General features: G+C 34.9%; 2 protein-coding genes, 1 long non-coding RNA gene and 1 other non-coding gene across 5 annotated transcripts in view; 1 reads left to right on the top strand and 3 right to left on the bottom strand.

The window, feature by feature from the left end:
• Positions 1–228: 228 nt before the first annotated feature.
• Positions 229–4,370, top strand: LOC109218826. Of its 2 annotated transcripts, XM_019383220.1 has the most exons (4): positions 229–461; positions 2,268–2,894; positions 2,990–3,165; positions 3,258–4,370. In XM_019383220.1, exons 1-4 carry the CDS (start codon positions 457–459, stop codon positions 3,854–3,856), a joined length of 1,407 nt encoding a protein of 468 aa, XP_019238765.1. In that variant the 5' UTR covers positions 229–456; the 3' UTR covers positions 3,857–4,370. The 2 variants fall into 2 exon arrangements, with proteins under 2 accessions (XP_019238765.1, XP_019238764.1); XM_019383219.1 differs by lacking the exon at positions 229–461 and having other exon boundaries at positions 1,070–2,894.
• Positions 4,371–5,133: 763 nt separating this feature from the next.
• On the bottom strand, positions 5,134–5,205 carry TRNAD-GUC. The gene has a single exon. It is a non-coding gene; the product is annotated as a tRNA-Asp (tRNA).
• Positions 5,206–6,444: 1,239 nt separating this feature from the next.
• Positions 6,445–10,365, bottom strand: LOC109218825. The gene is made up of 5 exons (XM_019383218.1): positions 9,898–10,365; positions 9,714–9,758; positions 9,327–9,629; positions 8,497–8,747; positions 6,445–6,752 (listed from the first exon to the last, which is right to left on the bottom strand). Exons 1-5 carry the CDS (start codon positions 10,127–10,129, stop codon positions 6,501–6,503), a joined length of 1,083 nt encoding a protein of 360 aa, XP_019238763.1. The 5' UTR covers positions 10,130–10,365; the 3' UTR covers positions 6,445–6,500.
• A 2,284-nt stretch (positions 10,366–12,649) lies between these two features.
• The window catches only part of LOC109218824, a 1,476-nt gene continuing 876 nt past the window's right edge, over positions 12,650–13,249 (bottom strand). The window contains exon 2 of the long non-coding RNA XR_002066833.1: positions 12,650–13,249. This is a non-coding gene — a long non-coding RNA (uncharacterized LOC109218824).

The raw sequence follows: 13,249 nt of genomic DNA, 5'->3' as shown, positions 1-13,249 counted from the left end.
AACAAAAACAGACAACAGTTTGAATTGCATTGTCCTATGTTCAACTGTGTAAATTTTGCATAATCTCAGACATTTAATTTTCGTATTAACAAAGTATGCCATGTGCTATGATCCAAGTATAGATTAGACTATGTTTGAATATTGAATATTCTATGCTTAGTAAGATCATAAGTCCCTTCCCATTTGCTTACGCTATTCCTTTGACGATATTATAGCAGAACTTAATCTACTCCCACGTTAAATGGTTCCCTACCAAACCTAGCACGTGCATTTACTCGAGTTTGTCAAATAGTTTATGAAAATTTAATAGCGTACGTATTGGATTATGCATCCACTGGTTTAATTCATTCACCCATGGCTTAACGGGGAAGAAGACCGTTGACCTTACGTATGAGCTTACCTGCTTGACTTTCCAGATTTTGTCCTGCAATTTTCAAAACCACATTTATTCACACCATGAGGTTATCTCCACTCTTGTTTCTTTTCACTCTTTATTTGATTTTCTTAATCTTACACTGTGTGTTAAATTGTACCATCAAATTTGATGTTTCCTTTTAGTTTATTTTTGGATTGATTTTATTATATTCTCATTGGACTTCACTCTCTCTGGTTGTTTTTTATTTATTTATATAACTTGCAAATCAGATATATGTTCCACCGTTGTTTAGTTAAGATTAATTGTTGCTTTCCTTTGTGCTTCGAAGGTGTTTGATTTGATTCTGAATGTTGTCAATAAGCTCTCTTTATGCCATTTGATTGGTATTTAATGGCAGTTGTGGAGGTAGAGCTTGAACTTGCATGTGTAGGTAGTTGAATTTTTCTTAAAAATATATAGGACTCCATAATTTTACTTAGTTTGGACCTACTTCTACAAAATACTAGTAATATTGAGTGCATCGGTCTGCATTAGGCTAGGCAAACGGGCTAGTCGGCTCGAATATGGTTCAGGTCGAAAACGGGTAATGAAAAAACGGATAAATTATTCGATCCGACACATATTTAATACGGATAAAAAAATGGGTTAACCGGCGGATATTATGGGTAACCATATTATCCATGACTTCTTGCATATGATCACTTTTGGGAGAATTCTTAGTCTCCCTAATTTGAGGAACCCTCAATTTGAGGCTTTACAAATGTAAAATTTAGACTAATTGGTTATCCATTTACCTATTGGTTATCTATTTTCTAATTGGATAATATGGTTCTTATCCATATTTGACCCACCCGTTATTAAAAAGTTCATTATGCAATCCATTTTTTAGTGGATAATATGGGTGGTTAATTATTTTCTTTTAACCATTTTGCCACCCCTAGTCTAGTCTGCATCAATGAACTTAAAATGTTAATCGGCCTCTCTGTGTAATGGATGCTTTAGTCATCATTAAGTGTCAAGGGGACGAGAGTTAATCAGTCAAGTTGTAAGCTTTAGTGCTCATTTTCTTCAGTTTCCTATCAGGGTTATGATACCGAAATTATATGAACACATTTTAATTTGATATTTTCATTTATGGGTAATGCTTACTAGATTTGATATCCTGTGAATTAAAGATCAACATAACTGACTCTTTAGTGGAACTTAAGGGATTATATATATATTATTCTCTTTTAAACACGCTGTAGTAGCAAGGATCAGAGGTCTCAATTCGAAAATTAAGTTCATATGGATATTGGATCATGTTTATCCATAGCTGAAACTAAAAATTTGATCATTCTCCATTTGCAGTTCTCTTTGTCGTGCTACTTCTTGTACGCCGTTCTCTGTGGTTGACCTCTGATCAATGGTTAAAGTTGCTTTTCTTGGATTTGCTCTCTATATTATTCGAGTCTCTCCTAAATATAGTACTGCAATCCCCTAGTGCGGATTCGCTACTCATTCATTCAATTGGTCATGGTGCAGAATGTCTGATGGTCTGTAGTAACTCTTCTAGCAGTTTTGATTTAAATAGAACAAAATATTAGTGAAACTGTCTCAGGATTTTTGGTTCAAATTTGTGCCTTGACCCTTTGATGTGGTCTTTCGATAGCATATACTTTTAGTGAAATTAGTGGTTACCTGATCAACTATCAGTGATAATGCCAATTAACCATGTCTAATCACTAGTCAAGTAATCAACTCAATTACAATGAATGTATGGCTTATGGTGTTCACTGAGCATGTTTTGTGTTTTCATCGTAAGATACTCCGTGCACCAAACAATGTTATCCCTCTTTGTTTTAGGTCCTATTTTCTTCTGATTTGAATTTGAAATGTTGATCCATTACAGATCAAGGAGATTTTATGGGATTTCTCTTTCCCTAATCATCATCAACATGGCTGCCATAATGGAGCGTGCTGATGAAAATCTCCTTCCAGCTGTTTACAAAGAAATCAGTGAAACTTTTAAGGCAGGGCCATCTGATCTTGGTTATCTCACATTCATAAGGAATTTCGTCAAGGGAATTGCATCACCAGTGGCAGGTATTTTAGTCATAAACTATGACCGTCCCCCTGTTCTTGCAATTGGTATTCTTTGCTGGGCACTGGGTACTGGTGCAATGGGTGCTAGTAAGTATTTTTTTCAGGTTGGATTCTGGAGGGCAGTAAATGGCTTTGGACTGGCAATTGTGATACCTTCACTACAGTCCTTTATAGCTGATAGCTATACGGATGAGGCTAGAGGAACTGGATTTGGTTTTCTTAATCTTATTGGAACGTTGGGTGGGATAGGAGGTGGAGCTATTGCTACAGTTATGGCTGGCTATGAATTCTGGGGAATTCCAGGATGGCGCTTTGCCTTCGTCATGATGGCAACATTAAGTAGTTTGATTGCATTTCTTGTATTCAAATTAGTTGTTGATCCAAGAAGAGGAACCAGCATAGAGCATGTCATCGCAAAAAATAGTACTGACAGGTTGGGGTTGCTTGTTTAAGTTCCATTAGATTAGTCAGAGACATTGTATGCTCTAGTTAACCATCCTTTCACTCTTTTTTGCGATCCTGTTTTAGGAAGGACTTGATAGAGAAGGGACATACCAATTCAATGTCGATTTGGATGGAGTCTTGGACAGCCATGAAAGCTGTCATTAAAGTGCAAACGTTTCAGTGCATTGTTCTGCAGGGTCTGGTTGGGTCCTTACCTTGGACAGCTATGGTTTTCTTTACATTGTGGTTTGAATTAATTGGTGAGTAGCCTGTATTTCATGTTTAGTAAGGTGCCTGCTCTTTCAATTGCCAATGTTGATTGTATTAATCAGTTCATGATATGATGATGCAGGTTTTGATCACAACAGTGCAGCAGCACTAGTCGGTCTATTTGCTGCTGGATGTGCATTAGGGTCCTTTTCTGGTGGTGTCATCGGAGATAGAATGTCTCGCCTATACCCTAATTCAGGCCGTATCATGTGCGCGCAATTTAGCGCTTTTATGGGCATCCCATTCTCATGGTTCCTTCTTCGAGTTGTCCCCCAGTCTGTGAGCAGCTATTTCACATTTGCTGTGACTCTATTCCTGATGGGGCTAACAATCAGCTGGAATGCTACTGCTACAAATAGTCCGCTTTTTGCTGAAGTCGTGCCTTCAAAGCACAGGACCATGATTTATGCATTTGATCGCGCGTTTGAGGTTTCATTTTCTTCCTTTGCAGCTCCAGCTGTAGGAATTCTTGCAGAAAAACTATATGGTTATGATTCCAAGTCTGTCGATCCGCTGTTAGGATCAGCAAAAGAGGCCTTAGCATTGTCAAAAGGCCTATTCTCAATGATGGCAATGCCTTATGGTTTATGTAGCCTATTTTATACCCCTTTGTATTGGACATACAAGCAGGACCGTGAGAGTGCAAGAATTGCAAGTATAAAAGAAACAGAGATGATTTGACAATCACACCTCTTCACTTCCTTGACGGTGCTGAATCGTGTAGATGTGTTATTCTGGCATCAGATATTCTGAGCACTCCAGTGTTATAGCAGTTTGCTAAGCATGACTGCGGTATATATCAGAAGGTGATCTGCTCATGGAAGCTAGGATTTGCATGCAGAGACGAATTCAGGACTTAGTCGGTGTGTTCAAAGTACGTGCAATATTGTAATACGTATACATTTAAAATTTTGTTTTGCATATGTACACATAGTTCAAGCTGATTGCAATGAGTTTAATTGAACCCAGAGAACCAATAGAATCAGTGTGTTCAAGTGAACACATAGTTCAAGTTGCCAATATAATTTTTGAAGAAAATAGCACACGATATGTTGCAACGTGCAACATCTTGCACGTTTGCATGTTTTATTACATATCTGTGGGCTGTGGCACTGAAACTGTAAATAGAAAGAAATGCTATATGGTGAAATTCTGTTTCTTCTTTCAAGTTTATTGGTATTTTTCTTTCGCTTCCTCTTTCTTTTTAGCCAAATTGTTCGGCCACACATGGTTAGTCCTTTTATTTCTTTTCTAGATGGAATACTTGAAACCACGTCAAAACAGTGATTGTACAGAATGTTTCACTACACATGAAATACTAGTTTTTTGTGCTACTATGGTGTACATGCATGGTATCTAGTTTCCTTGTTGGTGCATACCATGTTATTTACCCTACTAAAGTTCTAAGAATTCCTTATCAGCTATAAATTCTTATTGTTCGAGCGATGAAACATACCAAGAAAACATGTCTGGTCTTTTCCCTATCAAATTCCTGATAACTGATGTTCTCAAATTATCACAATGGAAAACGAAAATGGCATGTAGGAACGGATAAAAACAAGTTATAGTGAATGAATCTTTAACCAGTATATGTTCAGCATTGAATCACTCAATAATCAGTACACTCGAATTATTGAGCTGTAAGTTTGTCAGCAGGATTTACAGTCAGCACAGTTTCTATAGACCATATTGCCTTAACTCACGTTTGATGATTGAAACAACTTAGTGTTGTCTCTGCAGCAGCATACGAAACTTTGACTGCCATTGGCAAGTCTAAGGTAAAAGCTTAACAAGGGAGGCTCAGGATATGCTGGATTTCATCCATAAAATATAAGTGATGCTGCTGTATATTATGTTATGGAAGAAAAAGGTAAAAGAGAAACATCATCTACCTAAAAGAATATAAAACGAACAGATACACAACATGAGAAGAATTATATTTGGCAAAAAGGATATGGCGCCGTTGCCGGGGATCGAACCCGGGTCACCCGCGTGACAGGCGGGAATACTTACCACTATACTACAACGACTGCTTGCTGTTTCCCTTAAGCAAGATAGTATAATATCAGTAAATTAGTGTTAAAATCAACTTCGATGTATGAGACATTGCTCCTAATTATCTTAGGAAGAGATGCTTTCCTTACCTACTCCAGGGAAAAAAAAAAACTCTCTTCCCTGAGCCCAAAAGACCGATAGTGACATGCATAATATAAATTGACTTGTGAGTTTGGATATGAGACTATTGATTTTAACGCTTTAAGTCATGAACCAAATTGATATGTATTTATATTACCCTCAAATAGTGTCATCCTAGTGTGTGTGTGTATATGTATAATATATTATTCACACTCACATGTAAAGAAAAAATTGTGAAGCATCGGATACACTCTAATTACCAAAGGGTGTCTCTGCTACTGAATTACAGTGAACACAGGAATTGATGACCTTATATCCTTCACCCACAAGATCAATTTCAAACCCCTAAAGCCAACAATGTAATCTCTGGCTTCTGATCAAAAGCATGTACCTAGGAGTGGCAAAACGGGCGGGACGGGGCGGATATAGTTCGGGTCAAAAAACGGGTAATGAAAAAACAGATAAATTATCCGGCCCGGCCCATATTTAATACGAATAAAAAACGGGTTAACGACGGATAATATGGGTGCATATGATCACTTTGGGGATAATTCTTAGTCTCTCTAACTTGAGGAACCCCCAATTTGAGGCTTTACAAATGTAAAAGTTTGACCCGTTGGTTACCCATTATTACCAATTTTCTAAATAGATAATATAGTTCTTGTCCATATTTGACCTTTTTTTAAGATGTTCATTATCCAACCCATTTTTCAGTAGATAATATGAATATTTAACTGTTTTTTTTTGACCATTTTGCCACCACTAGCTATATCAGAGAATAAGTTAGAAATATATATGTCCAATTTATCATCACTACTACTGCAAAAAGAAACCAAATAAGACAAAAAAATAAAAGGAAGAAAGAAAGAAAAAAGAGCTACTATGACCCCATCCTTGAATTGCTGCCTATTCATGATTGCACAATTGTAATTTTTCCCCTATCATGTTCATTAGTGCCAGCATAGATGAGTATAACTTCTCTACTAACAACATAACTAGTAATATAATTTTTATTAAATAATCGTTTATAACAAGTAAAATGAATAATCCCCTTAAAATATACATAAGAATTTTACACTATCAATCAATATATATATATATATATATATATATATATATATATATATATATATATGAATAAAATCCTTGATCGGTAAATGATGGAAAGAGAATCTAAGAAAAGGACAGTTTATTCTTTATAGCATGCAATAATATGGCAAAGAAAAATGCTATTGTTGCTGTTTCTTGATTTATGCTTCTCTCTCTGCCTTGTTTTTCTTCTCATCCACAAACTCCACCAAGACAAGCACCCACATAATTGCCTGATGCACATCTGCTTCACTTTCTTTCTCTGTCCCTGTCCCTGTCCCTGCACCTGCTGCAACAGTTCCTCATTTCTTTTCGTGTCTTCTTCCTCTGATTTTGTTTCTTTCACTTCCACCTGTACATACATACATTTACGGTACGTACACAGAAAACAATGTTTTGTCAATAAGGCTGCTCTTTTGTTAATTTTATTTGAGTATTCTTTCAATTTTATCAATGAATATAACTTAACTTAAATTAGCGATACCCAAGTTTTTCTCACTCTTGGGCTCGTTTATTTACCGGGTATAAAGTTCATAATTATGTTATACTTCGTTTGAGTTTTTGTTTTCGATATAATATAAGTAATACCGGAAATTTAGCATATTTTATACTACCTCCAACATGAGATAACAATTCAAGAATTAGCTAGCTACACCAGGATAAAAACAAGTAAAATAACAAATTATTCTTCTATTAAGAAGGTCAAGTTTAAAACTAGAAATAAGAGTTTATCATGTTTAAAGTCAAATACATCTTTGATTATTACATTTGTGTATCGCATTTAGATGCAAAGAACCAAATAAATCATAAGTAATAAATAATCTGGGGATCAAATTTTACGCATTATAATTCCAGCATAACTTTATTTGCGGGCCAAACGTCATAAAAGGTGGGGAAAACAGTAGTACTTATTAATTAGATCATGTGGTTTGTGTTTGTGGGGTTGTGCATTGGTGTTTGAAAGAAACTTATATATCTTGCATGAATTATTAATGAGGGAGTACGTAACAGTATATGTGACAGATATTTATTAAGACATGAGTATAGGGGAATTTCTGTTCCCTCTAGTATAGGAAAACCTGTTAACCATTATTAGTTTAAAAAAAAGAAAATATGAACAAATAAGAGAAAATACCAAAGCCTCACTTGTCCACAGAAGAAGCACAAACATTTGTGCCCACAAAAGCAAGTGATTTGCATGTGCTTGGGTGAATTATATATGCTGATAGATGTTCCAAGGGACAATTATATATATATAGTCCCCCACCAATATAATAATATATAGGGCAATAGTCTATCAATATCATGATATTCAGACAATCTAGTCTTTCAGTTACTGTTGTCCCCATCATCCACTATATATGATTCTTGGATGGTAGGCCATGGTCCAAAGTTGAGAATTATTGAGATAGTACTGTTTCCTTTGTCTTAATTAATGTGACGCTTTACTCCTTTCAAAATATCTGACATAATTCTGCTAAATATATAATTTTATACTTTCATGAGTTTCTACAATTCAAGGCTAGTTGACTAATTAAATTTAGATTTTAATAAAGTCAATCTAATATACTAGTAATTAATTAAACTATGATCAATTGAATCGCGCCACATAAAATGTGAATGACAGTTTCTATGGCTGTTAATTCTTAATAAAACTAATTATATCCTAATGGAAAAAAGAAAAAGAAAAAGACAAGAAAAAAGAGTGAAATTAAAAATTTTGATATATAGGTCCATAGATGTTGGGTTTTTAAAAATGATGGGGCAGCAAAAAGTTTTAAAATATTAATTAAAATCTGCAAAATAAATATTCAAATTCAAAAATATAAAATATCTCAACTAACATATCCAATTAAATTTAAATTTAAACAAAGCTCTACCTACGACTGAACTACTTATTATTCTAGTAAATCAAATATCAGCCGTAACAATTAACAAATGCAAAATCCAACAATAAACAAGAACCAAAAGAAAAGGATTTTTACGAAATGATCAAGTTGTGCATAATATAATTCTCTAAAATTATTTTGCATGAAGAGTGTAGTAAAGCATACAAACATTTCATAAGAGAGGATTCAGAAGGTACTAATAATTACCTCTTCCTCAGATTTTAGTTCTGGAGTAGTCATAGGGGAGTGATCATCTGCATCACTCAGCTTTATGGATCCTTCTTTAATGGATGGAGTAGTCATACTCATTGGTGACGAATCAGCTGCTTCACTTAGTTTTATAGACATTTCTTCAATTGATGGAGTTGGAACTGGACTTGGACTATTAGAACTGACATAATTATAAGCTTGTATGCTTTGTGTCCCCATATCTCTTCTTATGCTAACATCTTTCTTCTCTAAAATTGCAAGTGTGAAAAAGAAAAAAAACATTATGAGTAGAATAAATGATACTTAATTAGTTAATACTAGTGTTTAACATATAATTAAGTTAAAAAAAATGTACTTTTCGTCTGTTCCTAACAATTTAAGCCTTTAGATTAGGTAATCACACATTCAATGTGGTATCACGCAGAGATCTTGAGTTCATGTCTCATCAACACCTATTATCAGGGGCGAAGCTATGTTGGCCGTAAACTGACCACCCTTCGCCGAAAATGTATACTACGTATAAGTTAAAATATTATTTGTTATTGATTAAAAATAGACTTCGAATACCCTTGCATAGCCCACTGACAAATTTGAACACCCTTATAGAATTTCCTGGTTTCGCCACTGCCTATTATATATAAAACAAGAATTTTTACGTATTTGGCTAATGAAGAAGAATTAGTTTGGCACATGAGGAAGGTTGAAGATATAATTAATAAAATAAAAATGTGCCCTCTATAACTACTTACGCTATTACATGAGGTAGTCACACATTTTCAACAAACATACATTAATGAAGAAACAAAATGAAAAACAAGTGTTTGTACCTTTGCTTGGGATTTGGTTTTCAACATTATGTGTAGAGAAAGAAGGCTTTGCAGGGTATTTTGTTTGAAATTGTCCTGTACTCTGAATATGAGAAGGATAAATGAGAGGTGCTGAGACAGCAATTCTGCTATTTGATTGGCGAAATGATCTGTCATTCAGTGTTTTTGTAGATAAACATTCCAAAGGAACTTCCCCTGACAATGGATTGCATATGTATTTCTCAGCTTCATTCCACTTTGAATTTAGAGCTAAACCATCTGGTGACATGTATTCCCAACTATATAATGTTTTTGCCTGCAATGCTGCACACGAAAACAAACACAAAATTAGGTAAAGTTGAAATTTATCATTCATCATAATCATCTTTATTGTTTCAAATTACTCACCTTTCAGGGCAGTGGTAAAAGAATATTTAGATGGATCAATTTCCTCTGCAGAAAAAAATTAAACATTTGTAAGACACAATATTACAAAATACAAACCATGTTTTTATACGCAATTCAAGATTTCGTTTGTGTTCATGTTGGCGATTTATGATGCGAATTATGGAAAGTGAGAAGAAAATGGTACCTCTTAAGGTGTAGCCAGGAGAAGAAGCAGTGCTTGAAATTATTACATTTGATCTAAAAGATTTTGCATTTTCTCTAAAACTTCCAATATAAGATGCTGAGTACCTTCTTGAATTAGCTTTTTCTCTGCTAAGTTTAGACTTTAGAGCCCATTCTCTCAAATTGAACTCTGCTTCATCTGGCTTTCTTGAGCTTCCAAAAGCTGACTGTTCCATGCTAGGTTCTAGTTTCATGGATATACTATTGATGGCACTAAAACTTTTTGATTTTTAACAAATAGGAGGGAGGGTAAGTCCAAAAACCCTCTAGTTGCAGAATCAGCAAAATAATTCAAGAGCATGAACTTAACATGTAACTTCCAAAAAAATAAATGTAAAATAGAAATTTCCAACCTTGTAGGCTGTAGCAACCTATGCCATGTTATAAAAATTGGAAGTGAAAAATCACCAAATGAGCTAAAAGTGGGCCACATGAATATTTGGTTTATTTGCAAGTAGTAAGATCAGACAGAGCTCTAATCTGATCTTGCTTTTGCATAATATAAAAATGAAAGGGAAGCTTGGTGAATAATTGTAATTAAGTTAGCAAATTTACTTGGTTTCGGCCATGCAATACTCCTAACACGAGTTTAAAAAGAATGACTTTTGAAATTTGTAGCCTAAAACATACCATAAATATGTATTTGGTTATAAAATCATGTCATTAAAGGTAAAATAAAAATTTAAAGTTAAATTACTTCTAAAAATTAAAATGTTTCCTTTTTTATGAAAATGTGTGTCACATAAAATTGGACAGAAGGAATAATCATCTCTATTTTTGTTGGTCAGTACTCAGTACCCAATCTAGGAGCTGAAATACTACTCTATGTCTGCAAGAGCATGCAGTTTCGCCCTTACATTTTGGTACAAATAACAAAGTACAAGATAGCCTGGAATTTTATGTTGATTCACCAAAACATTATATACATGGCTGTGAATTGTGATCCATGTTGATTTTTTATTAGCCTTATGGATTAAGTCATGTGGTTAATGAGGAAAGCAACTTAAAGAAGTGATCACAAATCATTGTGTACTTCGAACTCCTAATAGAATTGTTTGAGATTTACATGTAGAAGAACCTAAAATTGCATATAAGTTTGAATTAGCTCTGAGATGATTAGAACTTTCTCTTATTCTTAAAATCACAGCTAGGTCTTCTTGTGAGTTCACAAAATTCAATTAATATCAACTTGATTAGTCCTTTAGGGAGTTTCTATATGGTAAGCTCGCAAAGCTTAATAAATATGAAAATTAGCCAACATTGAAAAGGACATGTACTCCGGGCAACATTCTCAAGTTTAAAGAAATGATTCCTTCTTGATCATGATATTCATTTTCTTGGCTGCAAGAAGATATCCAATGAAATAAGGACATGTGTTGCTAGTCAATCCAATTCATTGCTATATCCAACGGGAATGATATGTTTTCAAAGAATTGATGAAGGGGCATTCCACAATGTTGGGTTATATTCAGTCTAGGTTGGAAAGATTGTGTTGAAAAAGAAAGGAGAATAGTGGACGGTGGTGGATATATACAGGGAGTGGAAGAAATCTAATGACAAGTGAAAATTGTATTTTAAAGAGAGAGAGAAGATTGATGTATGCATGTGTTCATTTGTGGACATCCATGAATCCATGTGAAGATGTCAAGATCATTATCTTAATACTAGGTAGGTCCCCTTCTTCTTCTTGCTGGACATTTTGGTGATCACCCTCAGGTTTTGTCTCACGTGTATGCAAAGTAGGTTTCATGGCAGAGGATAGAGACGTTGTTTTATGTCTCATTGGGTTATTCGATCCTTCTTCACTTCCGGTATTTTTATCCGATTGGTTTTAACTTGTTCGATCCTCCAAAAATATCTAATCTTCTAAAAAATTCTCACTCTTGGACGATCCAACAAAAATAATTATATTTTTTTGAGAATCTGAGCAACATAAGTGATTGACACCTAAGGAGCTTTAATGCCTGGCAAACAAATATGCAATCGTTCTACAACAATATGCAAAAGGGTTTCAACTGGTCTGACAATCATGCAATACGTATAATAAAAGCCACAACATGGCCCAAAGGTATCTTCATAACAAAATAAATCACCTCAACAAAACGACATCCAAATACAAATCCGTAACACCACATACACCAACTCAAGTTTCATAGAGCTTAGAGTTATGAGTACATTAAGTTACCCACTGACAGAGTATAGGTGCTTATGTTTGGCTTTTAAAATAATATAGTTATAAAAAAAAACCTTTGTACTATCCGTGGACAAAAGCTAACTTCATTAGTTGATTGAATGGGGGCTTTATTGGCTCATTTGCACACAAAATTGGACTCAAGTGGGCTTAGTGGGAGGCTTAGGGCCACAGCAAAGGCAAGTCTGGGCACTCAAGAGGAGATGGCAGTCAACTTCATGCCTGACACTAACATGCATACTAATACTAATACTATCAAGTGCCCACTATCTGGTCTCACTTATGGAGTAGTTTCCACCTCAATGGACAAGATACCCAAAGAATCTTTTACTATGCAGTTCACCAACCACATTCGGAACAGCAGCAAGATGAGGTAAGACAAGGCTAAAAGTTACAGAAGCTGTCAACTGTATATACAGCAGAGCACAATATATAGTTCATACACTTCTAAATGTTTATACCATATCACAATTAAGCTGCATATGAGTACAGAAGTTGGTAAAACAGTAAAGAGTCATCGCCAAGTCTATGAAAATACTCATTTTTTGTTGCTATGAAAATACATATTGTTATACGACCAAGATGACAAGTTGGTACTCAATATTTCAAATGACCTCAAGACACATCAGATAGCAACAAGCTGGTTATAAGATAATGCTACCATTAAATGCAGTTCAAATAGAAACAACAAAAGGATGTGGATGGAGAAGGCACATTACAGACAAAACTAGATACAACTGCAGTTACAATATTCCTAGAGGTGACTGACAAAACGTTACAACCAGAAGGTAAAGGTAACATATTGAAATGCAATATTCAGATCCTATCCTCTACCCTCTTCTTTTCTGGTACTGTGAATCTGCAAGTCACAGAAAGAAGGGTGAAAGTACCATCCATAAGAGAAGCCGTTACCCACTGAATTCCTCCAAGGAACTGCAGGTAAGATGATAACAATGGTTGTTGATCTTAGCTAGGCAGGCATCTCTTGACATGTTACAGAACATATTTAGTACCTGGGTTCTACCAAGTGGTTGTCAAAAATCATAAAAGATCTTAAGCAATAGCTTTACTATTCTGAGATGGAAGTATCTCCTGGACTTTGTGAGCTCTGACCCTCTTTACC

Source organism: Nicotiana attenuata, unplaced genomic scaffold (assembly GCF_001879085.1).
Source record: "Nicotiana attenuata strain UT unplaced genomic scaffold, NIATTr2, whole genome shotgun sequence".
NCBI classification, from domain to species: Eukaryota; Viridiplantae; Streptophyta; class Magnoliopsida; order Solanales; family Solanaceae; genus Nicotiana; species Nicotiana attenuata.
This window is presented reverse-complemented; position numbering and strand designations above follow the sequence as displayed.

Coding starts and splice junctions, on each gene's coding strand:
- LOC109218826 (XM_019383219.1), top strand. CDS start 2,251: ATGTTGATCCATTACAGATCAAGGAGATTTTATGGGATTTCTCTTTCC. Junction 2,895..2,989: donor GCAAAAAATAGTACTGACAG/GTTGGGGTTGCT, acceptor ATCCTGTTTTAG/GAAGGACTTGATAGAGAAGG. Junction 3,166..3,257: donor ATTGTGGTTTGAATTAATTG/GTGAGTAGCCTG, acceptor ATGATGATGCAG/GTTTTGATCACAACAGTGCA.
- LOC109218825 (XM_019383218.1), bottom strand. CDS start 10,129: ATGAAACTAGAACCTAGCATGGAACAGTCAGCTTTTGGAAGCTCAAGA. Junction 9,759..9,897: donor TCCTGGCTACACCTTAAGAG/GTACCATTTTCT, acceptor TTTTTTCTGCAG/AGGAAATTGATCCATCTAAA. Junction 8,748..9,326: donor AAACCAAATCCCAAGCAAAG/GTACAAACACTT, acceptor TTGCAATTTTAG/AGAAGAAAGATGTTAGCATA.